The sequence below is a fragment of the Callithrix jacchus genome, chromosome 14 (genome assembly GCF_049354715.1).
Source record: "Callithrix jacchus isolate 240 chromosome 14, calJac240_pri, whole genome shotgun sequence".
In the NCBI taxonomy this organism is placed as follows: domain Eukaryota; kingdom Metazoa; phylum Chordata; class Mammalia; order Primates; family Cebidae; genus Callithrix; species Callithrix jacchus.
This window is the reverse complement of record NC_133515.1, coordinates 111,803,767-111,829,173: the sequence shown is the minus strand read 5'-3', so window position 1 is coordinate 111,829,173 and position 25,407 is coordinate 111,803,767. Positions and strand designations below refer to the sequence as shown.

The 25,407-nt window shown below is 53.8% G+C and overlaps 1 protein-coding gene across 4 annotated transcripts in view; it reads right to left on the bottom strand.

Annotated features, from left to right (window-relative positions):
• Nucleotides 1–898: 898 nt before the first annotated feature.
• The window catches only part of EIPR1 (EARP complex and GARP complex interacting protein 1), a 184,431-nt gene continuing 159,922 nt past the window's right edge, over nucleotides 899–25,407 (bottom strand). For 3 of the 4 annotated variants that reach the window (XM_078350020.1, XM_078350022.1, XM_078350021.1), the window contains 4 exons: nucleotides 9,047–9,183; nucleotides 6,289–6,456; nucleotides 4,728–4,895; nucleotides 899–1,565 (listed from right to left, as the gene is read on the bottom strand). In XM_078350020.1, coding sequence (XP_078206146.1) covers nucleotides 1,391–1,565; nucleotides 4,728–4,895; nucleotides 6,289–6,456; nucleotides 9,047–9,183 — 648 coding nt within the window. In that variant the 3' untranslated portion in view covers nucleotides 899–1,390. The remainder of the gene's footprint in view (nucleotides 1,566–4,727; nucleotides 4,896–6,288; nucleotides 6,457–9,046; nucleotides 9,184–25,407) is intronic. The other variant, XR_013526784.1, reaches the window with a different exon arrangement.

Sequence of the window (25,407 nt, the reverse complement as noted above, 5' to 3'; positions counted from 1 at the left end):
GGGGCCTGTGTGCTCAGCCCACCCCTCTCATCATTACAGACGAGGTGATCGGGGCAGCAGAGTGCAGATGTGGCCCCCGCAGGGACAGGTGGCCAGGAGGAGGCCTAACAGAGGTGGAGCCCAGAGTTCAGGGCCCAGGTGGCTTCTCCAGTGGGAACACTCACCAGATGTGCAGAACAGACCTCGCGCATCCAGGCGAGCGCGGACAGAGGCTGCGACATCGGTGTTTGGGGATTCCTCAGGTGGGGTGCCGATAATTGCAGGAGCCTATGAGCGTGGGGTTCCCAAAAACGGAGACACGGGAGCCCAACCCCAAGCTCTCCGGTGAGGGAGGACAGCACCTCCAAGGCCACCAGCCAAGGTGAGCAGGACACACCACAGGACGGGCTCAGAGACCAAGGGGGCCAGGGAGGCCCCAACAGAGCAGAGCCTGCATCTACAGCTGTGGAAACACATCAGGACAGCCTCAGAGACCAGGGGAGACCAGGGAGGCCCAGACAGAGCAGAGCCTATGTCTACAGCCATGAAAACACATCAGGACAGCCGCAGAGACAGCGGAGACTAGGGAGGCCCAGACAGAGCAGAGTCTCCATCTACAGCTGTGGACACGCATCAGGACAGCCACAGAGACCAGGGGAAACCAGGGAGTCCCAGGCAGGGCAGAGCCTGTGTCTACAGCAGAGGAAACGCATCTCAGCAGCTCAGCCCAGGACACGTGCCGGGTGCCCACCACTGCCGCAGCCAGCACCACCCCAGGAGTTCCATGCTAGGGTAGCGTGGAGAGCGCACCTCTGACAATCTGCATCTTCCTGGGTCAGGAAAGAGAATATGGACCACAACCCAGGAGACGCTGGCAAAGATGGAGCTCCCGAAAGAACGAGCCGGGCATCGTGCAGCATGGACTTAGTTCATGTTTTATTCTCAAGAGAAAGAAGAATTACTCTGACAGGGACAGACTTTTTTTAAAAAGAGAAACTCTCAACACCCCTGAAACAGAAAACATGTTATTCACATAACATGGGGTTCCGCCTCCACTGACAGGGTCTGTGCCACGGACAGCAGCCCGTCCACCCCATTCATAAACGCTGCAGCTGGAGGAAGGCCACACGGCTCTCCCAGAGCGGAAGTCACCTGGAAGACCAATGACCTCCGAAGAGCCGCGACTGTGTGAGAAACTGCCACCAGGATAACCACGCGGTGGAACCTGGAGAACCCACAGCCACCAGGATAACCACGCGGTGGAACCTGGATAACCCACAGCCTCGAGGATAACCACGCGGTGGAACCTGGATAACCCACAGCCACCAGGATAACCACGCGGTGGAACCTGGAGAACCCACAGCCACCAGGATAACCACGCGGTGGAACCTGGATAACCCACAGCCTCGAGTTAGAGCAGGATGTGGTACTTCAGGGCCCTGGGGACCCTGTTGATAACCAGCCTCCCGTCATAACTCAGGGAGGCAAACAGCCACGGGTCAGCTGAGGACCAGTCCACGGCGTAGACGCTGTCCTCGTGCTCCTCGTAGGTGGCAATGACGTTGTCCTGCAGAGGCTCCTTGCTCCTGGAACGCAACAGAGACAGACGTGAGTGTGACGGCTCCGGAGGCGTGGGCGGGAGAGGCGCAGGGAGGACGCGAGTGTCCCCATCAGGGTACACGGGAGGTCCTGGGGTCTCAGCTCTCTCTGCTGTGTGATGGGAAAAATTAGAGGAGCCCACGCTGAGGACAGTGGGGTGGTCCCTGCAGAAGCCCAGACACCCTCACTGTCGCTGTGCGGAGCGGGCATTTCTCAAATGGTTTATGGAAATCAGCGTGAGTAACACATGGTGTCTTGCTGTCTTCTGTCCTTGGCCAGCAGGGCCTGGGGTGATATCCTGTTGGAGGTCTTCCAAGGGCTTCCTGTGCTCAGGGGGGAGTGGTCACCACGTCTGGGTAACGCAGGACATGAAAACCCCTACTACTTGAGCAGAAAGGACCTTGGGAAGCAGCAGGTCCAGCTGCTGGCTGTGTAGGAGTAGGAGGCTGGGGCGAGAGGGGCCCTGCTAGGATGGGGGTGGGGCTGGGCTGAGGATGCCCCCCACAGGACACCAAGAGGAAGAAACGCTGGCCCAGTGGGGACAGCAGGGCCACGACCTGCCTGGCCCCACCAAGGGAGTTTCCCACCTTGCCCCCCTTGACTGGGTTCTCCTCACTGGAAGCGTTGACCAGGGAATCCTCGCACTTTCTTTCCCATTTCACAGAAAATTCCCACTGAATGTGTGCACCTCATTCTACCCACTTCTGCATTTCTTTGTAGGAAAATGCTTCCCCCACAGCGAGGTGAGCCCTCCGGAACTCGCCCACCCTCTGGGGAAGTTGGCTTCCCAGGAAGTGAACCTGCCAATGGTCAACTGATGTGACAAATGCCAGGTGAACATCCTTGGGGGAATAACAGTTTCCTGAACGCAGCAGGACACCAGGGCTGAGGGATGTCCCAAGACCTTCGTGCCGCCCCAGTCACCTCCTTCCTTCCTATCCTGCTCCCATGACACCGCCGCCTGGAGGACAACCGGGCAACCAACACTGTCTTCTCACCAAGGGCCCTCAGGCTCCTCCCCTAACAGGGACAGACGTGGTGAGGAGGCGCAGGTCTCCTGGGCATGACAGAGAAGACGGTAAAGAAGGCCAGGCCCACAGGCCCCGGGAGACCGCTGGGCAGACGCCACCGTACGAGTGCTTCAATACCATTCTAGGTGGGCTCAGTTTCTAATTACTGAACAGAAAAACAGCAGAGTCGGGCTCACGCCTGCAATGCTAGCACTTTGGGAGGGTGAAGTGGGCAGATCGCTTGAGCTCAGGAGTTTGGGATGAGCTTGGGCAACATGGCAAAACTATGTCTCTACAAAAAATGAAAATACAAAAAATTCACCAGACATGGTGGTGTGCACTTGCTGTCCCAGCTACTTGGGAGGCTGAGGTGAGAGGGTCACCCGAGCCCAGGAAGTCAAGGCTGCAGTGAGCGCTGATCGTGCCACTCCATACCAGCTTGGGTGACAGTGAGACCCTGTCTCAAAAACAAAACCAACAGAGTCACGAGACACAGAGGGGCCGACTGCCAGTGCGGAGAAGGGCCAAGACAGAGGACTCTCACAGAGGAGTCCAGACCAAGTTCAAGTGGGCAGAGAAGAATTCAGACAAAAACAGTGCAAAGGATCCCAAAACGGAGGGACACAGCCCATCAGATCTAAGGGCTCAAGCTGTCCAACTCCACCGGGTTTTATTCCAGAACCTCCTTCCTCTGGAACGTGGGCATGAATCTCCATGCTGCATCTGAATCGCACCCAGTCACCCCCCAGGAAGTAGGTGCCGCTTGTGAAGGTGGACACTCAAAGACACAGGGGTCCCGGCACAGCACTGCTGATGAGATGTGGGCATGAAGAGGGTGCCCTTAGCAATCTCCCATCTCAACTAGGATTGGAAATCAAAGTGCATAGGGAAAAGCTTTGGGAAAATCCAGAACCATGATGGTATCACTAGAAAACACACATCATGGCTGCCCACATTTTGCAGAGTCTCCAGAAAGTAAGCAGGACCTGGGTCTGAGCCAGGGAAGGCTGGCCTGGAGCCTCAGCCCGTCTACCAGCCAGCGGAGGGCCTGGGAGCTGATGGCCAAAAACCCGAGCCCCACACCCTCCAATCCACACCAGTGAAGACACGAATTTGATACCTCTCTGACAGGGAGTGCTATGAGGATCAGGATACATTCATTCACATTATTCATGCTGAAGTCTGAAGACCACTGACAGTCTTTTAAATCTTACAGATGACATGCATAAGAATACAAACACAAATATAGAGAAATCTATTTTAAAACTGCAACTAACCCTAACCCACCTGCCACCTAAGCCACCTGGGCTGCTAATGACAGCACCCCTGGAGCTTTGCGTCCCCACAGCTGCAGTGGGGAAGGAGAAGGTCCCCAACCGCACACCTGGAGCTGTGGGTCCCCAACGGCACACCTGGAGCTGTGGGTGTCCACAGCTGCAGTGGGGAAGAAGGTCCCCAATGGTACACCTGGCACTGTGAGTCCCCACGGCTGCAGTGGGGAAGGAGAAGGTCCCCAACTGCACACCTGGAGCTGTGGGTCCCCAACGGCACACCTGGAGGTGTGGGTGTCCATGGCTGCAGTGGGAAAGAAGAAAGTCCCCAATGGCACACCTGGCACTGTGAGTCCCTACGGCTGCAGTGGGGAAGAAGAAGGTCCCCAATGGCACACCTGGCACTGTGAGTCCCTACGGCTGCAGTGGGGAAGAAGAAGGTCCCCAACGGCACACCTGGCACTGTGAGTCCCTACAGCTACAGTGGGGAAGAAGAAGGTCCCCAACGGCACACCTGGCACTGTGAGTCCCCAACGGCACACCTGGAGCTGTGAGTCCCCACAGCTGCAGTGGGGAAGAAGAAGGTCCCCAACAGCACACCTGGCACTGTGAGTCCCCACGGCTGCAGTGGGGAAGAAGAAGGTCCCCAACGGCACACCTGGCACTATGAGTCCCCACGGCTGCAGTGGGGAAGAAGAAGGTCCCCAACGGCACACCTGGCACTATGAGTCCCCACAGCTGCAGTGGGGAAGAAGAAGGTCCCCAACGGCACACCTAGCAGCATTTTATATCCACAGCCTGGCTCAGGAGATGGCCTGCAGGAAACAAAGGCTTGGGACGCATGAGCCTCTGCAGTGCGTGCCCTTACTTCTCTTCGGAACGGTGGTCCTCCTGGTCACTGATGTCGTCGTCATCTACCAGGTGGCCAAAGGGCTCCGATGAGATGGACACCATGTTGGAGAGCATGACTCTGCTATCGCTGCTGCCAGTGAGGACCAGCTGGTCGTGAGAGTGATTGTAGCGGACGTTCCACACCCTGCAAAAGGCAAGGCAGCTCGTGAGAGGACCCATCACCTGCGGCCAGCACCAGCACCGCAGCGCACCGGCTCTGAGGCCCCCGAGGCTGGGGCTCACATTGGGCACTGCCAGGCAATCGGCCCCCAGTCACAGGGCCTGACAGAAGGTAGTTTTTGGCTGAGTTGGGTTTACTGTGGGTTCTCTTAAGTGCCAACAAACAGATAGGGAAGACCCAGTGCTGGCTGAACCTGCAAGAGGAAGACTTAGCACTCAAGCTTCTACAATCTGAGAAGATACACCTGCCAGGAGCAGCATGTGGATTAGCAATAACCTGTAACAGCAAACAAGCCTCACGGTGTCTTCCCAGTGGGCAGTGACCGGTGACTGTGGGTCCTGACACCAGGGTGTGGCAGCCTCCCGGGACACAAGGGGCTCTCCTTGGCTTTGGCTACTGGGATCGGCTTTCTTTCTGACGTGGGTCCTAAAGCCTGGGAGCTTCTGCCTCCTAGTCGTGCTGAGGCCAAAACAAGGTCCAGGGCCCGGGTGGCAGACAAGGCCGGGCCCCTGACATCAGGAGGTACACCCAGCACAGCCAGGGCACAGGGAGGCCCGGCCACTCAAACCACAGGAAACTCTAGGAAGTCACTGGATTCATGAAAACTGTGCACTAGTAATCCGGGGCTTTCCTTTCCGACTGCAAAAACAATACAGCTTTGGATAAGAAACTCAGCCAACTCGGGATGCAGGCCACCGGAGGCGGAGGCTCTCTCTGAGTGCGGGAGGATCCCTGATGAGATTCTGGCTCCGACTCTGTCAGGGATTTCCTCCACACGGTGTGTGTCACTCACATGTGTGTACACCCATGTGTGCCGCTCACACACACTTTATTTGCATAAAAATGGATTCATGCCATACATGCCATTCTACAACGTGGTCTTTTTACTGACTTAGCAAAAAGTACCCAGCACATGAGAAACATTCAAGTAATACGTGAGGGAGAACGAGCAGTCTCAGGCGCCCTTCCGCATCCACACAGAGACGCCCACATTCCTCTGGCAGCTGCACGGATGTCACCTAATTTACTTAACCAGCACTCTAGTGCTGGACCTTTGGGTGGTTTCCAGGTTCCCGGCGTTACAAACAATGCCGCATCGACATCTGTGCACATTTATTTTTGCATACTTGAACCAGCACTGCTTCAAGAGAAAACAGAATTTAATGTTTTTTTTCTTTTCCTACGTTTATAAATCACAAACATTCACATTTGGAATTAGTGCTTCTTTAGGAAAAATAAAACTGGGTTGATTGAATGATTCGTAGCAGCACAAAGTGAGCCAGTGTGTGAAGTAATTAGCAAGATAAACTGCATGATCCATCCCCTCTCCCTACAGCCGCGCCGGGAGCGGCCCTACCAGTGGGAGTGCTCCTCCAGGGTCTTCACGGGCTCGGTGACATTTCGGGTGTCCCAGAACTTCACCTTACAGTCGTCTCCGCAGCTGGCCAAGTAGTACTGCTTATTGGGATTAAAGTCAAGGTCCCGCACCAGCTGGCCGTGGGCATTCTCTATGCAGTAGATCTGGCTGAGGGAGAAGGAGAAACAACACAGGAAAATGTGAAACGGATTATGAAGAGCCACTGAGTGCTGTGGGCACACACTGCTTTCCCGAGATCCTGTCTAATCCCCGGCCCGGGGTGCCCTCGCCCCTCGACGACCCTCCCCTGCAGGAGGCGGCTGCCGCCGGCGCCTCTATCCCAGACGCCCTTTGCGGTCACGCCACGCTCATCTTTCCAGGAGCATATCTGTGACCCTCCGGGCGAGCTGGGGAAGAGATTTTGCTTTGCAGCCGTCAAAAATGTGACTTGGTATCTTGAGAATGAGAGCGTGCCAGAGGGGCTGCACGGCCACAGGGACGCGGAAGCAGACGTTTGGACAGGACGCCTGGCAAATTCTGGAAGGGTGCAGTGAGGAAAGAAAAGAAGAGAAAGACAGGGAGTGAAGGTAGAACACAGTGTTGGGAAATTACACACACGCACACACACACACAGAGTATCTACCTGTCTGTCTCTATGGAGAGAGACAGGGAAGAGCAGCTGGAAGGCCGTGGAAATGTGAAGGCCAGTGTCCGTGCCAGCTGTGCTTTTGCCCTTCGACTGTCCACACCAGCTCCAGGGGCAACGCTGGTGGAGGCCGGGGCAACCCCCTCCCTCTGGGAGGGGAAGGGACTGTTTGAAATGAGTCACGCGGTTGTTCACAGTGCATGTGTTCTCTCTCTCAGACATGCACGCGTAAATCTGTGCACACACCCACACAGAGGTATACACATGCACACATCCACGTGTAAGAGGGCAGACACGCACACACACAGCCACACGCCTCGGTGAGTCCTGGCCCAGAGTCCGTGGCTACTCCACAGGGGCTGAAGTCATCGTATCCTGCCTACCGTGGCCTCTGATGCCAGGAATCCTGGAGGGCAGGGCATCCAGTGAGGCTGGACAGTGGCTTGGAATAGAGGTTGCACCCAGGAGAGCAAAGGGCCCACGGCCCGGTACTGCCCGGCGGCTTCTGCCTGCACGGCCTCCCCCGCTCTCCCGGGGGTGGGACTGAAATCACTCCTGAATCATTTAACTTCCTCACCCACAGGCGTCAGAGGCGCTGATGAGCGATGGGGAACCGCGTGCCTTGTGATTTGCTTCACTCATCTGCAGACTGTCATTGTTCTCTGCTCTCCGAGGTAGATGAACTCAATTCCTTTCATCTTTTTTCTCTCACATTAGAACTCCTAGCCCTAAACCACTTTTAAATTTTCTGGTTTTTATATCCTGCATCTTTTCAATATCTTAATATTTCTCCCCTAAAATATAATAGCTAAACCTTTAAATCTTTCAAGGGAAACAGGCAAAGGTAGAAAATTAAAAACCTGGCAAATTGCCAGGGAGCTGGAGGGCCAGTCACACATGTACGAAGTATTAACTAAAGGTTCCTGCGTGCTCCAGGGCCAGGAACTGTCACTTAAAAGCATCACACCACCTAAAAAAGCACCAAAGGGCCTCCTGGCTCCATGCAAACCAAAGCTGTGTGCCAAAGGAGAAATGACAGTCAATGAGAAGGCATCGGGACCCTCTGTGCTGTGCTGGCACGTCCTCACCACAGAGAGCGAGGAAGCCACCACCAGGCGTTGCCCACCAAAGCCACGGGTATCTTTGTTTGCTGGCTTGGTCTGTAACATCAGCCTTTGAGTTTCTTATCTTCAGATACTGAAATTCTTCACATCCTTCGAAGCACAATCCAGACTTAAGGACACGCTGAGCAAAGGACATGGAGAAATGGATTCAGCCGAACGTTCATCATGGGCTGAGCCTGTGGTTTCCAGCTCTGCTCAGGAAACCAAAGAAGCCGGCACAGACGTGCACGAGGGGGGACATGGCGACTGATTATCTATTAGCCCTCAGTTTCCAGAGGGGCCCTGGAACCAAATCTGAAGCGGTGCCCCACCCTGGAATCAACACGAGTTACGGCATGACATCCGTCTTCTCAGCTCGGTGATAAATTATGGTGGCTGAGGGATAAACTGTATCTTAAAAAGCTTGTGCGGGCTTCCGTTGCCACGGCAACATACCTGCTACCATCACTCCTTTGCCTATCAAAATCACAACTGGAACGGAAAACTCGCTCTTATTTGTTCCATTAGAGCTGCTGGCTGTTGTGTATAATTACTTAAATGACAAAATATGGTGGCCCTAAAGGTGCATCTCTGGAAGGCACAGCCATGGTCAGAGACGGCCCCAGGAGAGACGGAACCTGGGACTGCCCCAGTCAGGCTGCAGCAGCTCATCAGAGATGGGCACCCCGTGGTCCCATCGCGCTCAGTGCTACGAAACCCCAGTTCCTGGTTTTCAGCACAGACCGCTGCTAATGCAGAGATAGCAAGATGGAACAGCAAACAGCCACCGGGGCGCGCCGGTTCCACCACAGTGGACGTGCTAGCTCAATTTAGGGTGAAGAAACAAGAGGAAGATTTATGATTTCCTGAAAAGCGAGATGAAGGCAAACGAACCACATGCCCCCAAATGCATCTGGCTCGTGACTGCCGCCACCATCACCCGGGTTCTGCTGGGCAAGGGGGAAGGAAGGGAGTGGGACACCAGTCTGCGCAGGGTGGGCTCACTGACCTCATGCTCCGGGTGTCCCAGCCACGAAGGGTGGTGTCACTGGCTGTGGCCACCTGGGTGCAGTTGTGGTGAGGGCTCCACCGCCCTGAGGTGAACCTCAGCTGTCCCTTTCCTTCCAGAGACGCTGAGCTGGCCAGCTGCGAGTGTCGGCATGTTTGAAAGGAAGAGGAAAGGAAGAAGAGTTGACGTCTGCTCAGAAAGTTCGAGAGGATGTCCTATAGTCAAGGGCACTGGGGAGAGTCGCTGCTGAGAACAATCAGGAAGCTCTTTGTTTCCTCTGCTTCAACAGCAACAACGTTTGAACCTTACTTGGGAAAACCTATAAAACTGAGCACAGCAAAAAATAGCAAGCATATCAACAGGGCTCTATTAAAGAGCACTCGCGTGCGATACGTGACTCCGGATAACCAACTCCAGCTTGAAAACACAACACAAAATAACCCAAACGTCTGGCCTTCCCCAAAACAGAGGCACAGAGAGTCAAGTCCACCCGACCAGTTCCAGAATAACAAGGGGACAGACATTTCGCTTGATCAAATACTGTCTTCAGGGCACACCCCCTTCCCTCCCCTTCATCTCAAGGCCCACACGGCCTTCACGGCCTTCACATGGAAGTTAATCAGACAGCCCCAAGCCACTGAGCTGATCGCAATGACCTCAGCAAGGCCCTCTGGGGCTGCTGTTAGGGATAAACCCACCACCTGCCTAACAGAGGGTGAGGCCCCGTCGTGAGCCTGGGAGAAGATCCCCATCTGGTTCTTCTGCCCTCCTGGGATTACATCCACGGAGGTCGTGTGTGCTGGCTACATCATTGTGTCCATTTCAGGTTTGAATGTCAGTGCACAGGATCACTGCTGAAGGCAGGAAGGGTCCAGGACTGTCGCAGGGTCCTGTCACACCTGTCCCCAACTCCTCCCGAGGGACACAGTTCCCACCACTAATTCCTTTAACTTTCAAACCAGAGAGAGGCCTGAGGCAGGTGGCTGGTGACGTGGGCCGGGCCAGGCCAGGCCAAGAACAGGTCTGAACAAGCTGCCAGACAGGCTATGAGAGGCCAGTGACCGAGCTGCTGCTGGAGTTTATTCACCATCCCACAAGATTGACTGAGGGGCTTTGCTGGGCAGGGGCAGGGTGGGCATCTAGGCTCTGGGTGAACAAGGCCTGGAGGTCCCAACAGAATGAGTGCCCGCTGCAGAGACAGGCAGGGGCTGTGCCTGGAAACCGCCAGGCAGAAGGGAAAGACAGGTGGCTCCCAGTGAGAAACAGGGCACCGTCTCAGCCACAGGTAAAGGGCTTCCCGGGAGAGCACGCCGGCTGCAGAGCTCCTGGGACCTCCCAGCAAGAGGCCTCCCCATTTCAGAGGTGGCACTGGGAGGCATGAGCCACAAGAACCTGGTGTCCCTCCAGTCCTATGCACAAGGGCTGTGAGAGAGACTGAGAACCCCGAACAGTCCTGGTCAGAAGCTGAGAGGGACAGTCATCAGTAAGAGATGCAGACGCTACGCTCAGTCAGGAAGAAGGGGCCTCAGGCTCAGGAAGAACCGCAACTCCATCTCCCTTCCCAACGCCTACTCTGATACTTAGGAAAAGTTTTTGGAAACTGAAAGCCACCTTCCTGGCAGAGCCTTATGGAGGTGAGAGGAGACCAAGAGAAGGTGGGGACACAAGACACCCACTGGGGGAACAGGGTACTCATGACTCCACATCTGGGCAGGAGTCAGGAGGTTGTGCCTGCATCTCATGTCCACATCTGGGCAGAGGTGGCATGGTGTGTCTGCATCTGGGCAGCTGTGGGGGGTGTGTCCACATCTGGGCAGGCACAGAGGGGTGTCTGCATCCAGGCAGAGGTGACAGGGCTGTGTCTGCACCTAGGCATGCATGAGAGTATATGTTCACATCTGGGCACAGGCAAGGGGTTAGGGCTGGGGTGGCACCTGGGCCTCACTGAGAGCCGGGAGAAGAGCCACAGTGATCAGTGACGGTTGGAGGTGCTCTCTGAGTAATCGCTTGGACAAGGAGCACTGGCAGGCTGGCTGTGGCTGCGTAGTGGACCTGGCTGCTCCCTCCCAGCCCTCAGGTGGATGGCTGCTGCTGGGCTCCTTCTCTGGTTTATAGAGAGCCTCCTGTGTGCCCACAGCCCAGCTCCCCTGTCCCCGGGTCCCTGCCCACGCTGGCTCACCACTCTCATCCCCACAATACAATGACCTTTGGGAGGCCAAAGGATGTCTCCTTAGGGAAAGCTGGGGCTTTTGTTTTACCATCTCCCTGGTAAACGATCTGCTCTACCGTCGTACATGCCAAGGGTGACTTACTGATCCCCTCTCCATAGTGAGCTGAAGGGCTAATTCTGTTCCAGGCAGGAAATGTTAATTGCATTCCTGCGGTGCAGGGACACTTGGCGGGCATGCCTCCTGCACAGGGACCAAGCAGGAAGGCGCCAGGAGCACACAGAGGAGGAGGTGGGAGCCACTGCCCAGTTGGGGCCTCAGGAAGCCTGTGCAGACTGAAAGGTACACCCAGGGTGGGGACGGGAGGGTGGCAGAGCAGACACCAGCACGCGTAAGCACGTGAGAGCATGGCAGGGTTACTCTTAGGTTGTGAACACCATGCCCAAACGTCCGCGGTGAGACTCTATTCGGCCCAGCCAGGTAGCTGGCGCAGCGCCAGGCAGAACGGCAGGGACAGGGCTGGAAGCAAGCATTGATCGTGGTGAGGACGGCCAGGTTCAGGCCAGCTGTCAGAAGGACACAGCCTGTGCACTCCACACAGTGACAGCACAGTGTGCAGCAGCTCACATGCCAGACTCCAACTAGCGCCAGTAAAGGGAAATTGAGCCTGAGGAGCCTGGGGTGTCTCAGCACCAAGAGGTGGGAGCTATGCTGGGCTGTGGGGCTGCCGAGCCCCAGACACGTGCTCCCACCCTCAGCTGCTCCGTTTCTCTTTCTCACTCCGCCCTGGCTCCCGTATGTCCACAGGGCAGAAGGCAAAGCCACCGGGAGCACCAGGGCCTGACATCCCCTGACCAGGCACCTAAAGATGAGCCAACCCTTAGACCTCACCCCAAATTGCTGGAGGAGGAGGCAGACTGGCACAACCGGGCCAGGCACTCGCCAGGAACAATCAACCCTGGCGGGGGGCAGGGGATGTGAACAAAAGGTGAGTGCCCTGCTCATCAAACCAGAGGTGCCGCCCACCTTCCCATCTCACCCATCAGACTCTACAGCATCTCTTCCTTCTCATCACCTTTGCGGCCCAGGAAGGTGCAGCTCTTCCAGCTGGCAGGGGAGGCACACTCCCAAGAATGCTCAGCACGGACCCACACAGACGGGGCAGAGGCACCACAGGGAGGGAGGGCGTGGCTCCCATGCAAGCTCAAGAAACCTCATCGTGTGCAGGATGGCACACGGGAGCCAAGGAGAAGGTCCCCTCGCAAAGCTGCCGAGGGAGAAGGAAAATGGAGCTGGGAAATTCACGACACCGCCCCTAAACTCTAAGCCACAAGAAAACCTTTAGTAAAAGCCAATTTGGGAGGAAGTCAAAATAGATGTTGCCACCAGCAATGATGGAATACAGTTTCCTAAAGAGGGGAATTGGTAGCAATATCACCCCAAAAACTAGCAGCAGGCGGAGGGTTCGCATGGTCTCAGAGACGCAGGGTGAGCTAATTTTGGGCCTTAACCTTGGCAGCTTACAGTTAGTTCCTGTGCCTTAACTTCCACATGGACAATATGAATGAAGAAATACTTCTGTAATATTCCCCTTAGGTTAAAAACAAAAGCTCAAGTGACATTTTTTACCGGTACTGTCAGCTTTCTGAAGACCTACTTAGCAGGTTAATTAATATCCACTGACGACAGTGAACACGGTAAGAAACAGAAGACCAGTAAGCAGATATGATGGAAAGGCTGGACATTGTTTCTAACAAATCAATATTGCAGCCCAGTTAACTTTCTGTAAACTATGTTGGTTCATTATGAAACGCGTTAGGAGACTGTAATGCACACTCAGCAGTGACCTGGACACGTGAGGTCTTGATGCCGTGTGGGAGAACACCACAGGGCCATTCCAGAAGGAGAAGGCCCGAAGCTGAGCCCAACCATGCCAGCTGCACCCCAGCAGAGCGATCCCACCAAGCTCCTACACCGCATCAGCTTCTGACTCCTAAGGGCGCCTTGCAGAAGTTCAGTCAGCAAAACGGAATGCCCCTTGCGTCCAGAGCCCACGGGCTAACACACGCTTCCAGACTAGTCTAGATTTTTGAAACAGTAAATTGATGAATTAATTAAGCCATCAACCAACCACCAATTAGCCCTGCAACTGCTCAGCGAGTCTTTACTGAGCAAGCCCCTCGGCCGTGCTGAGTGCCGCACCGTGCTGAGTGCCACACCGTGCTGAGTACCACACCGTGCTGAGTACCACACCGTGCTGAGTGCCGCACCGTGCTGAGTGCCACCATGGCAGACGTGGCTTCTGTTCTTCCCACACTCACCATCTGGCTGCCGAGGTAAATGTGTGCAACGAAAAGAAAATACTCAACAGATAAAACTCGTTACAGTTATTCAATGCCGGGCCCTGTGCTAGGCATTTATGTTCATTTCCTAGTGAAATTGTCACAAGTCACATGATGTAGATGTTAATGTCCCCATTTTACAGATGAGAAAACTGAGGCTTGGAGCAATCAAGTAATTGTACCATGTTTTAAAAGCTAGCTCACAAATGACAAAGCTAGGGGAAATGATAATAACATCAACTGAGAGGGATTTCAAAGAAAGTCGAACTTGTCCAGGTTAGAGCAATTCGGGGAAGATTTCATGAGGCTCAGGAACTGAGATGGGCTTGAGACTGAACAGAACTTAAAACAGTGAGACAGGAGTGAGCCGTTCCTGGCAAATACAAAAGCCTGCACAAGGCAGAGACAGGCAGCATAGAGAAACCCAGCTGAAGGGGAGCCACAGGCTGGCAGTCGGAGGCAAGACAGACCAGCCAGGCGGCCATATCAGAGTAGCACTGAATGGGGTGGGACAGCCTGCGACTGGGGAGTGTCCTCTCAGGCCAGGTGGCCAGGATAACAGCACTGAGTGGGGTGGGAGAGCCCAGGGCTAGGGTGTATACTCCGGGTGGCCAGGACAGCACAGCACTGAGTCAGGCAGGAGAGCCTGTGACCAGGTCATGTCCCCCTTCAGGCCAGGTGGCCAGGACAACAGCACTGAGTGGGGTGGGAGAGCCCGCGGTTGGACGCCTTCTCCATCTGGAGGGTGGATAGAAAAAGCAGAGCTGGCAGAAACGAAGCTGCTGCGTGAGGAGGCTAAAAACCAGGGAAGCTGGAGGCAGAAGAGGTCCATGGTCGGCAGCATCTGGGATGGCCCCTGGACTTGGTGGCCTGTGGAGTCCCTGCCCCCACAGGGAGAACAGCCAACCTCTGACCAGCACAGCAGGGCGGGGTCCCTCAGCAGATTAGAGGAGAAGAGATCATGGATGAGGCAAGCTTCACACTGTGGGGCCACACGGCCAGGAGCTGAGGGTGGCCTCTGGCCAACAGCTGGAGGAATCCAGGCCCTCACTCCAGCAGCCCAGAAGGAGCCACATCCGACCAGCAGCATGGTGGTGAGCTCGGAGGCAGACTCCACGGTCCAGGCTGGGAGCCAGCCCCGCTGACCCTGCTAGGGAGCAGGTGCAAAGCTTCAAGTAGAAGTGCTGAGGTGTGCTTGGATTCCAGGTGATCCACACGAAAGCTGAGGACACACACATGGGCCGTGCTGAGCAGGGTGCTTTGAGGTCACCTGTTCCAGCATCAGATAACTAACACGAGGCACTGACCAGAGGTGAGGAGGTGACCCCCAGAGAAGGGGAGACCCTGACAGATCTTAGCAGCTCAGAGGCGGGCTCTGGTCCCCCTTACTCCACAGCTGGGAAAACTAGAACCCAGGGAGAGCGAGTAAGCTGCCCGTGGCCGCAGCCAGCTGGAGGCAGAAATGCGATCTGTCTCCTGATTCCACTACTGATGCTCATGTGTGTACTCCCAAGGCCCTGGAAACTTCATGCTCATAGGGGTAGAGAAGGCTGGAAGGTGAATCTTAATAAAAGCCTGAAAGCTATTTCACCATCAGTTTCTGAGGGTCTGCTCAGGGCAGACGGTACAGTGTAAGTTGTCAGGTTAATCAATCACATGTTTTGGTTTCCTGGGGACACGGAGACAGAACTCAGCAAGAACTCCACAGGGCGCGATGCATGCAGTAGTCTGTTTTTCAGCATTAGAGAAAAATATTCAGAGCTTCCCAGTCCAAAAGAAATGATTAAAGGCATCCCACAAACTTTCCAGGGAGACGTTACTAATGCCGGGCAGGAACAAAGGAACACACCTCCCAACGAACAAAACCATGTGCCCGGCGCCAGCCGCAGCAGTTCATGGGGAGCACATCTAACAAGTCTCAGTGTAAGATTTTGAAAGACAAAAAGCTGTACTTCCTGCCATCAAGATCCACAGAGATGACAAGGGTGGGCTGAAGTGGAGGATAGGAAAATCACAGAGACACAGCACTGCGCTCACAGCGGACTCCACTACGTGCAGGCCACGCTCACAGCGGACCCCACTATGTGCACTCCACACTCACAGCGGACCCTACTATGTGCGGGCCACACTCACAGCGGACCCTACTACGTGCAGGCCGAGCTCACAGAGGACCCTACTATGTGCAGGCCACTCTCACGGCAGACCCTATTATGTGTATGCCACATTCACAGCAGACCCTACTACATGCACACCATTCTCACATCAGGGCCTACAACGTGCACACCATGCTCACAAGAGACCCTACTGCATGCATGCCACGCTCACAGCACACCCTACTACGTGCAGGCCGCACTCACAGCAGACCCTACTATGTGCAGGCTGTGCTCACAATGAAGCCTACTACGTGCACACTATACTCACAAGAGACCCTATTATGTGCACACTGTGCTCACAAGAGACCCTACTACATGCAGGCTGCACTCACAGCAGACCCTACTATGTGCAGGCTGACCAATAACAAGGAAAACGGAGGACCAGCAGAACGAAGCAGGGACAACCCTGCCGCCTTCTTGGACAGAGAACAGCAGGGTGAAGAAACAGCAAGGCGTTGGAGTCTAGGGAGCAGGAAGCATGAAACACCCAGTGCAGGCGTGTCCCAGCTTGTGCGCCCTGGGCTGCATGGCAGACGGGAAAGGCTGGCTTACAAAACAGCCATGACCACCCCACCATGAGCCCCTTCCCAACCTCAGGGACTGACACTACTCTGAGCCGAGCAGGAGGAAATGTTCTCACCAGTGACTAGTTTAGATGTGACTTGCAATTGTGTCTGACAATTGGACAGAGGCACCTCCAAGGAAGGCCTTCCATACAAACAGAACTCTGCTCCATCTGCACTGGAACTGTGAGAGGCTGCATGTGATGGCTGGAATGCTGCAGCTGCCTTGCAGTCAGGAAGGTAGAAAGCAGTCACATGCGGACACGGCAGAGTGGAAAGGTGCAAAGCTGAGACCTGGATGCTGTGAAGACGTTGTTTCCGTGCATCTTGCTACAGCAGATAACAAAGCTTCCTCATTGTGTAAGTCACTTCCTATGTCCTGCAGCCAAATGCACCCTAACTGCCGCACCTCTAATGCCCATTTGAGAATGCCAATGACACCGACGGATACTTCTCTTCCCTGACTCTGGTTGGGAATTCCGGTCCCAGCTTTGAACGTGAACACACCAAGCTTGAATCCCAGCTCTGCTTCCAAGTAAGCTACCATCGGCAGGTTGCTTAGTCTCCTTGAGGCTGGCTCCAGCTCCTATAACTCACGCACGCCATGATTATATTAAAGGATCCACCCGGAAGGCTTATAAGGATTAAATGAGATAATAGTGTCAAGGGTGCAGACATCACCTAGCATGTGGCAGGCATCTGAAACATGTTCTTCTTCATCTTTACTGTGACTCAAACAACAGCACCTTGGAACATTCAGAAGATCTCTGAGCAGTCTTTACACAGGGCAAACACTGATTCCGTCTTCTGGAGCACTACGTCTGATGGAGGCGACAGACACGAAATCTCCCAGGTCTCCAAGGCCCAGCGCCACCTTTAGGATGCAGAAGAAAATGAAAAGGAAGAGGATGTAGGGCGGGCTGGGCTCTCCTGGCAGGACACCTGGGCTCTCCTGCCGGGACACCTGGGCTCTCATGGCAGGACATCCGGGTTCTCATGGCGGGTTACCCGGGCTCTTGTGGCGGGACGCCCGGGCTCTCGTGGCGGGACACCCGGGCTCTCCTGGCAGGTCACTCAGGCTCTCCTGGCAGGACATCCAGGCTCTCGTGGCGGGTCACCTGGGCTCTCCTGGCGGGACATCGGGGCTCTCGTGGCAGGATGCCCGAGCTCTCCTGGTGGGACACCTGGGATCTCCTGGCAGGACATCCGAACTCTTGTGGCAGGTCACCAGGCGGGACACCTGGGCTCTCCTGGCGGGACATCCGGGCTCTTGTGGCGGGACACCCGGGCTCTCGTGGCGGGTCACCTGGGCTATCCTGGTGGGATGCCCGCACTCTCATGGTGGGATACCTGACTGCCGGGGCTCCTGTTTCCAGATGGCAGCAGTTGGTAGCACCAGGATCCAGAGAAAGGGTGGAGGTGGGTCCTGCCAGGGTCACACAGCAGGTGGGCCCTTGGCCCTGAGGGAGCTTGCACACCTAGCACGAATGGGACACAGAGCCCCAGGGGACTGCAGGCTCTCACACGCCATTGAGGGCGCCGTCTCCTGGGGAGGCAACATGTGAGGTGCACAAAGCTCACTCGCATGAGGGTCTGGAACGCGGCATCTTGGAAAAGTAGAGCCTTTCTGCATTAGAAAATGTACACAGGGCATCAGTTGTCCCCATTAGGTGACAGGATGTGATGTTCTAAACTTATTTTTAGTTTATTTCGAAAAGGCTTCTATTTGTAGAAAGAATAGAACTAAAAGGGTTTTCCCTTCTCCTTTGCTACACCAAAATCTAAGCTGTTTCTGGAGGAACAAAAATGTGTGTCTTAAACCCAAAACGGTATATTTGACCTCAGTTCTACACACTCAAAACTGGAAAGGCCATGAATGCACATTTGAAATCTTTTTTTCCAAGATGGACTAAACTATAAAAAATATTTCTGCAACCCCAATTAGACATTAGTGATCTGTTGGAGAGATGGGTCTAATTAGAGGCAATTCTTGGGAGAGGGAAAAAGATCTTTTAAAAAGAATAATGAGGGCAGCAAACCCTGGGAGCAGAGCGTAATGGCAGCACCCGGGTCCCTCGCGCCTGACTGTAATGATCACTTGCTGACTTTGGGGAAAGTTGTTTAATTATGAAGGAGACACAGATTGCTTTCTGGGACCTCATGTTCTTTCTTGGCTCTGCACCAGGGTCTTCTTGGTACCCGTCCTACTGGGCGACCTTCGCCCACGGTCCAGTGTTGGAGATCATGTATTACAGCTGCTCCATCACATATCTGTGTACCCATGCACCCATCCACATCCACCCGTCCGCCCGTCCATCTACCTGACAGGCACGCCCTCGGTGCCTGGCATGAGGAACGCTGTTCTCCTGTAACCTGTAATCCCACTGTTAAATTGCCACCCAGCACCCAGCCACTTTTGTGTTTTAATGACTTTTATTCAAGATCTGAGTGGAAGACTAACAGGAAAATCTACTGAGCTGCAATATTTACAAAATCAAACTAGACATGTAGCCTTACGCCGTGATAGTAAAACTACGCAACTTAGTGAATGACGCGATGACGCCAAAATACGCAGCTTCGTGATCACCGACCACACGCCTTCTCAAAGACTGCTGCTTCTCCAGGACACATATACCCAAACCCTAAACTGCAGTGGGCCACTGTCTGAAGCCCCCGGCCGTGAAGGGCCATTCATTTCAATGACACAGCCACCGCGTGCAGTATTTTGGAATGTCACTTCATGAGTCTCACCAGGAAACCACTTTTGCTGTGGTTTTAACCCGTTTCCCACTAATCAGCTTTTACAAAGCTTACTGCCCTATTTTATTTACCAGATTTTGTTCCAATTAACTTTTTCCAAAAATCAAAATCATGCTCATAGGACAAAATGTTACTGATCATTCAAGGTACTCAGTAAGCGCAAGCTATCTGAGAACCTCACAGACCTGAAGGAGGACAGGAGAGGTACGGGCAGGCAGGAGCCTCCGTGATCACCTCGTGCATGGGTGGGACTCACAGGGCACCAGGCCTGACCCGCAGCCCCAGGCCGGCACTCAGACCACGTCCTTCAGAAACTTCCTCTGCTCCCGTCAGCCTTCCTCTTCTCATCTGTCAGCTGGAGCCCAACTAACTGATGACAAGGTCGGTGTCTCTGTTCCAAAGGACTACTGAAAAATACTGAGAACTGACAATTTGTTGGAAAAAGTCCTTCTTACCCTCTCCAAAGTGCACTCACTGAGTGTCTGTTGAATGAATTTGGCCATGGCATTCTGGTATGCTTGGAGCATGGCTGACTTCTTACAGTCATAACTCAACCCCAAAACCCCCAGGAAATACTCGGTGGGTCCTTCTTCTGTGAGTGAGGCCCGTGGCAGGTGCAGGGTGTCCTGGGGCCATCCCTGCTCCTCCGCTCCCCTGTGACCCTCCTCCACGCACAGCCTCCAGTCGGATGAATGACGGCGCACACACGGGATCCATGTGCACTCATTCAGAATGTTCAGATTCTTCCCTCTCACTGGACAAGGGAAGAGTTCTCAGACTATTTACCAAGGTCTCCAGAAGCAGGAACACTAGTGGACGCGGGTGAGTGGCAGCGTCTTCTCAGGGCTGCTGCTGGGAGGCGGGGCGCACACCCTTTCCACGTTTCCCTCACTGAGTACAGCAAAGCCTGGGCGCTGCACATACACAGAGGGTGACTGCAAGGCGGGGAGAGGGGAGGCCCACGAGGTCACGAAGAGGCACATGGTGGGGCTCCCTGGGGTCTCCTTCTGCCTCATTCACCCCAGATCTGGAGCTGAAGAAGCTGGCAGCCAGGAAACACCAACAAGGAAGGCCCAGAAGAGCCCACTGAAAGCGACGTTTTCAAAAAGGGGAAGCCAAGTAGGACACCAAACCTCTAGACAATAACCACATACTCCAGACAAGCAGCCCAGGAAGAACCATGTCCGCACTCCCCCCTACAACAGGGAGGCCTGGACCCCATGCCCCTGCCATGTCGCGGATGCGTGCAAGGAGTCTGCAGGCACCCGTGCATCTTAACCAAAGTGGACCGTGACTTGACTGCCAAATGCACAAAGTTCGCCCCTTAGGAGAACATCTTCAGCATCCGGGTTGTCTCAGCTCTCAGCCTGGGGACAAAGGACGAGGCATAAAAGGGAAAACTGACAGACTGAACTTCATCCATACAGAGAACCTTCCAGACAACAGAACACGACTCAGTGATAAAAAGAAATGCGCTTTCAAGCCGTGAAACCTTAATTGCTTATTACTAAGAGACAGAAACCAACCTGAAAACCATCCATGTCTGGTTCCAGTTCTGTGACATCCTGGACGAGGCAAAACGACGGAGATGGCCAAAGATCTGGGCTTGCAAAGGGCTTAGAGGGACAGCACGAGGAAAGAATCGTCATGGGAGCACAGGAGTTTTTTGGGCTGTGAAACGATTCTGCGCGGCACCACAGTAGAGGAACGTGTCATGACGCATTCGTCCAAACCCACAGAACGTCCAGCACCAAGAGGAAGCCTAATGTCAACAAGGGGCTGTGGGGGACGCTGATGTGCCCATGTGGGTTCCTCAGTGACAGCAAGTGTCCCACCCGGGGGGGATATGTTGCGAGCGGGGGAGGCTGTGGGAAGTCTCTGTATCATCCACTCAATTTTGCTGTGAACTTAAAACTGTTCTAAGAAAAAAAAAGAGAAACTTTTGCTCTGAAAAAGACCCTACTAAAAAGATGAAAAGAAAGGGGACAGCACAGGAGAGAGCATTGCCAGCCACCTCCGCATTCCAGGAGCAGAGACTTAAAAAGCGAAGGGAACGTTTCCTCATTTAGGGTGAAGGCACTGGTCCCAGCCATATCTGTTTGTCCAGAACTCAGTCCCCCGGCCGGCCACACCAGGCTGCAGAGAGGCTGCGGAGTGAGGCCTGTCCTGGTCTGTGTTGCCACAGAGGACAGGGGACAGACAATGGGACAAGGAGCTGTCCTGAACACCCCCACAACAATCACAGCCGCACGTAGGGTGAGGGCTCTTGATTTCCAGACAAGAAAATGATGCCTGGAGGTGAGCTGAGGAGGCCCTGGTGCTGCCGGCACAGGCTCCACATCCAGGTGTTCTCAGTGTTTAGCTCCCACTTTGTTTAGTTATGTATTTATTTAGAGACGGAGTCTTGCTCTGTTGCCCAGGCTGGAGTGTAGCGGCACGATCTCAGCTCACTGCAACCTCCGCCTCCCAGGTTTAAGCAATTCTCCCTGCCCCAGACTCCTGAGTAGCTGGGATCACAGACACCCACTACCATGCCCAGCCAATTTTTTTTTTTTTTTGTCTCTGTTGCCCAGGATGGAGTGCAGTGGTGCAATTTCAGCTCACTACAACCTCCACTTCTGGGTTCAAGCAATTCTCCTGCCTCAGCCTCCTGAGTAGCTGGGATTACAGGTACATGCCACCACACCTGGCTAATTTTTGTATTTTTAGTAGAGACGAGGTTTCACCATGTTGGTTAGGCTGGTCTCGGATTCTAAACTTTGTGATCCATCCGCCTCAGCCTTCCAAAGAGCTGGGACTACAGGCGTGGGCCACCACGCTGGCCTATATTTTTATTATTTTTTTTATTTTTAGTATAGACAGGGTTTCCCCAGGTTGGCCAGGCTGGTCCTGAACTCCTGACGTAAGGTGATCCACCTGCTTCGGCCTCCCAGAGTGCTGGGATTACCTCTCACTTCTAAGTGAGAGCACACACATAGTTTGGGTGGAGGATGGGAGGAGAGGACTGAAACCTCCCTGACGGTGCTGTGCTCATTTCCTGGGTCATGACATAATCCGTACAGCAAACACCCAGGACACACAATTCACCCAGATAACAAACTGCGCATGTGCCCCGGAACCTAAAATGAAAGTTAAAAAATAAGTAAATAAAATTTTAATAGTAAAATATCAGGAAAAAAAGGCAAGTTAGTCCCCCTGTGGGCACGCTGCGGTGAACGGGAGGGTTGCCGCTTGTACCCAGCTGTCGGGTTTTAGATACGAGTTCTCCGCTTCAACACCAACGAAATGAGCCTCTTTCCTTCCTCGATACCGTGTCTCTTCCAGTTTGGAGAACACGAAAGATGAAAACAGAACAGGCTTTCCAAGGTGTGCTGGCAAGCGGCCATAGAATGCACCGACCACCCAGAAAGTTCCAAGCCCCTCCCCATGAGCCCTGAGATTAAACTCGGCTTCTGCTCACTGCTCCCTTGGTCCCCAAAACACAAACGCAATTTAAATTTACAGGCACCCTGGACTGGACGTGGCACTGGCTGCAAGGGCGATGCTGCTGTCACTAGGAGCGCCCCCAGCTTATGTTTCTTATCTGATCCTCCTGTGGTACATTTTAAGCATCTGATTAGAGACTTTCCAACAGAAATACTATGCTCCTGAAGCACACTGTCTTCCTTCAAAGGGGTGCTGTGTGTGTCACGCCAAGCAGATGGCACACTTTGGGCAGCCACCTTCAAGGAGCTCCCGCTCCCCTGCGTGAACAGAAGGCAGAGGTGGCAGCGAATCCTCACCAAGCTTCCCTCCTCCTGCTCCGCACTGTGGGCTCCTTGACAGAAGCTATTCATTTCATGGCGAGTGAAAGCTGGGAGAGGTGAAGATGAATGAGCACGCACAGACACAGGGAGCCATCCCTCTGCCCTCATCGGGGTCTGTGGCCCCCATGGAACCTTCCACTCCAGGCCTCCCCTGAGTTCTGCTAATGATTATAAATGGCAAGGAATCTCCACTTTAATTGCAAAAGGTAATGATGCAGTGAGCGTAAGATTAGATTCACCACAGAAGGCAATATCCTGAAACAATAAAAAAAAACACATTGAGAAGCTGGGTGTGAAGATGGCTGAAATCAATAGGAAGGTGCTGTATTAAATACCACAGTGGAGGGTCACAAAGTGATATTGACAGAACTGCTGACAGAGGATAAAAACGGGGGAGAGAAAACTAAATTGATCTGCAGAAAATAAGTTACAGATTAATCACCCTACCATGAAATCCTGTCGAGATGACCAAGGGTCTGAAGATGCGTTCACAGTTTGATTACAGAATAGGTCTCCGAAGTTGGGACAAATGAGAACCTGCTCCATCCTAATGCAGGGAACTCGATGTCTCCTTTCTCCCCGGCATCCTTCCTGAGACAGCAAGCACAGTAGGTGCACCAAAGGCTCCACCCAGCTCTTCCCACACCAGGAGCTGGGCCCTCTGCCCAACTATCTACGCCAGGACCTGAGCCCTCTGCCCAAGTGTCCACACCAGGAGCCGGGCCCTCTGCCCAAGTGTCTATGCCAGGAGCTGGGCCCTCTGCCCAAGTGTCCACACCAGGAGCCGGGCCCTCTGCCCAAGTGTCCACACCAGGAGCTGGGCCCTCTGCCCAACTGTCTACGCCAGGAGCCGGGCCCTCTGCCCAAGTGTCCACACCAGGAGCCGGGCCCTCTGCCCAAGTGTCCACACCAGGAGCCGGGCCCTCTGCCCAAGTGTCCACACCAGGAACAGGGCCCTCTGCCCAAGTGTCCACACCAGGAGCAGGGCCCTCTGCCTAAGTGTCCACACCAGGAGCCAGGCCCTCTGCCCAAGTGTCCACACCAGGAGCCGGGCCCTCTGCCCAAGTGTCCACACCAGGAGCCGGGCCCTCTGCCCAAGTGTCCACACCAGGAGCCGGGCCCTCTGCCCAAGTGTCCACACCAGGAGCCGGGCCCTCTGCCCAAGTGTCTACACCAGGAGCAGGGCCCTCTGCCCAAGTGTCTACACCAGGAGCAGGGCCCTCTGCCCAAGTGTCTACACCAAGAGCCGGGCCCTCTGCCTAAGTGTCTCCCCCAAAGCTTACCGAGAGCCTGGAATTTTAATAAGAAGCTATTTTCCTTTCTCCTCCAGGAAGTTTACAGTTATGCAGCAAAGTCCTCCTAGAGCACGATGGAGGGAAGGGACTAGGAAGCACCGCCATCAACCATGACCAGCCTTCCTGCCAAATCTCCCAGAAGGTGGAAGATGATAAATATATCTCCCCAACCTGTAGGTGTGGTCCACGAGGGTCAATTTCAGGCATGAAATGTCATTCAAGTTTCCTGTTTTGTCTTAAAAGTTTGCACGAAATTTGCATTCTACTCCAAGAAATGAAGCTATGACTTATATTTAAAGTTTTTCATAAAAATAATGATTTTCTTCCTTAAATACCATCACTGCTCTGGGTGAATGCCCAACACTTAATTCCGTGGTGAAGGCTGTGAGGCTCCCTTCTGTCCATTCAAAGGTTTAAAGCTTTAACAGGGCACATAATATTTTTAAGTCTTGCTTATGTACCACTTATTAATAATGACGAATAATTATTCATGCCATCTCGTCAGCTAGAGGGGTGAGGAAAGGACTTATTAATATTCTAAGCCACCGTGTGGGAGAAAAGCTAAAAAAAAAACATGGCAGGGACAAATAAATGTAAGCTGAGGCCACCCCTGGAGAAGTCTCTCCAATGGCTATTTGCATGATCCTTAGTCTGCGTGTAGGCAATGCGGCCCCCGAGGAATAAATGACATTGCAAGCGCTCCCGGTTCAAAGTTCTTGCCTTTTCTCTTCTCTAAAGTGGCCACTTTGACATGAACAAATATGCAAGGAAATGACGAATACGTGCAAAAACCACATTTTAAAGGAGAAAGTTTTCAGAAATCCAGTATGAAGTATATGTATTAATATTCCCTCTGTGAGGGACAAAGCGTTCACACGGTGCACATTTCAAAGCACAGCCAACCCAAAGAAAGTGCTAAAGTTACTTTCACAACTCGTGCAAACGCGTTAGAAGAGCGCGGTGCCACTACACAGTTAATGTTATCACTGACCTTCCTGAAAGTATGATCTTACCCAAATACACTTTAAGAACCCATTCATCAAAAGGATGGCACGTTTGAAACAGCAGAAAATTCTCCTGGGCGTCCCACTCCCTCCTTTGCCCAACGTGCAGCAAAAGGCGGATGTTTTGCAAACCACTGGGTTCTGGGTCGTATCTCACGAGCCCTGAGTGACATCTAAACAGCTTTACCTGTTTGCAAACCGCTGGGTTCTGGGTCGTGTCTCACGAGCCCTGAGTGACATCTGAACCGCTTTACCTGAAAGACCCCTTCA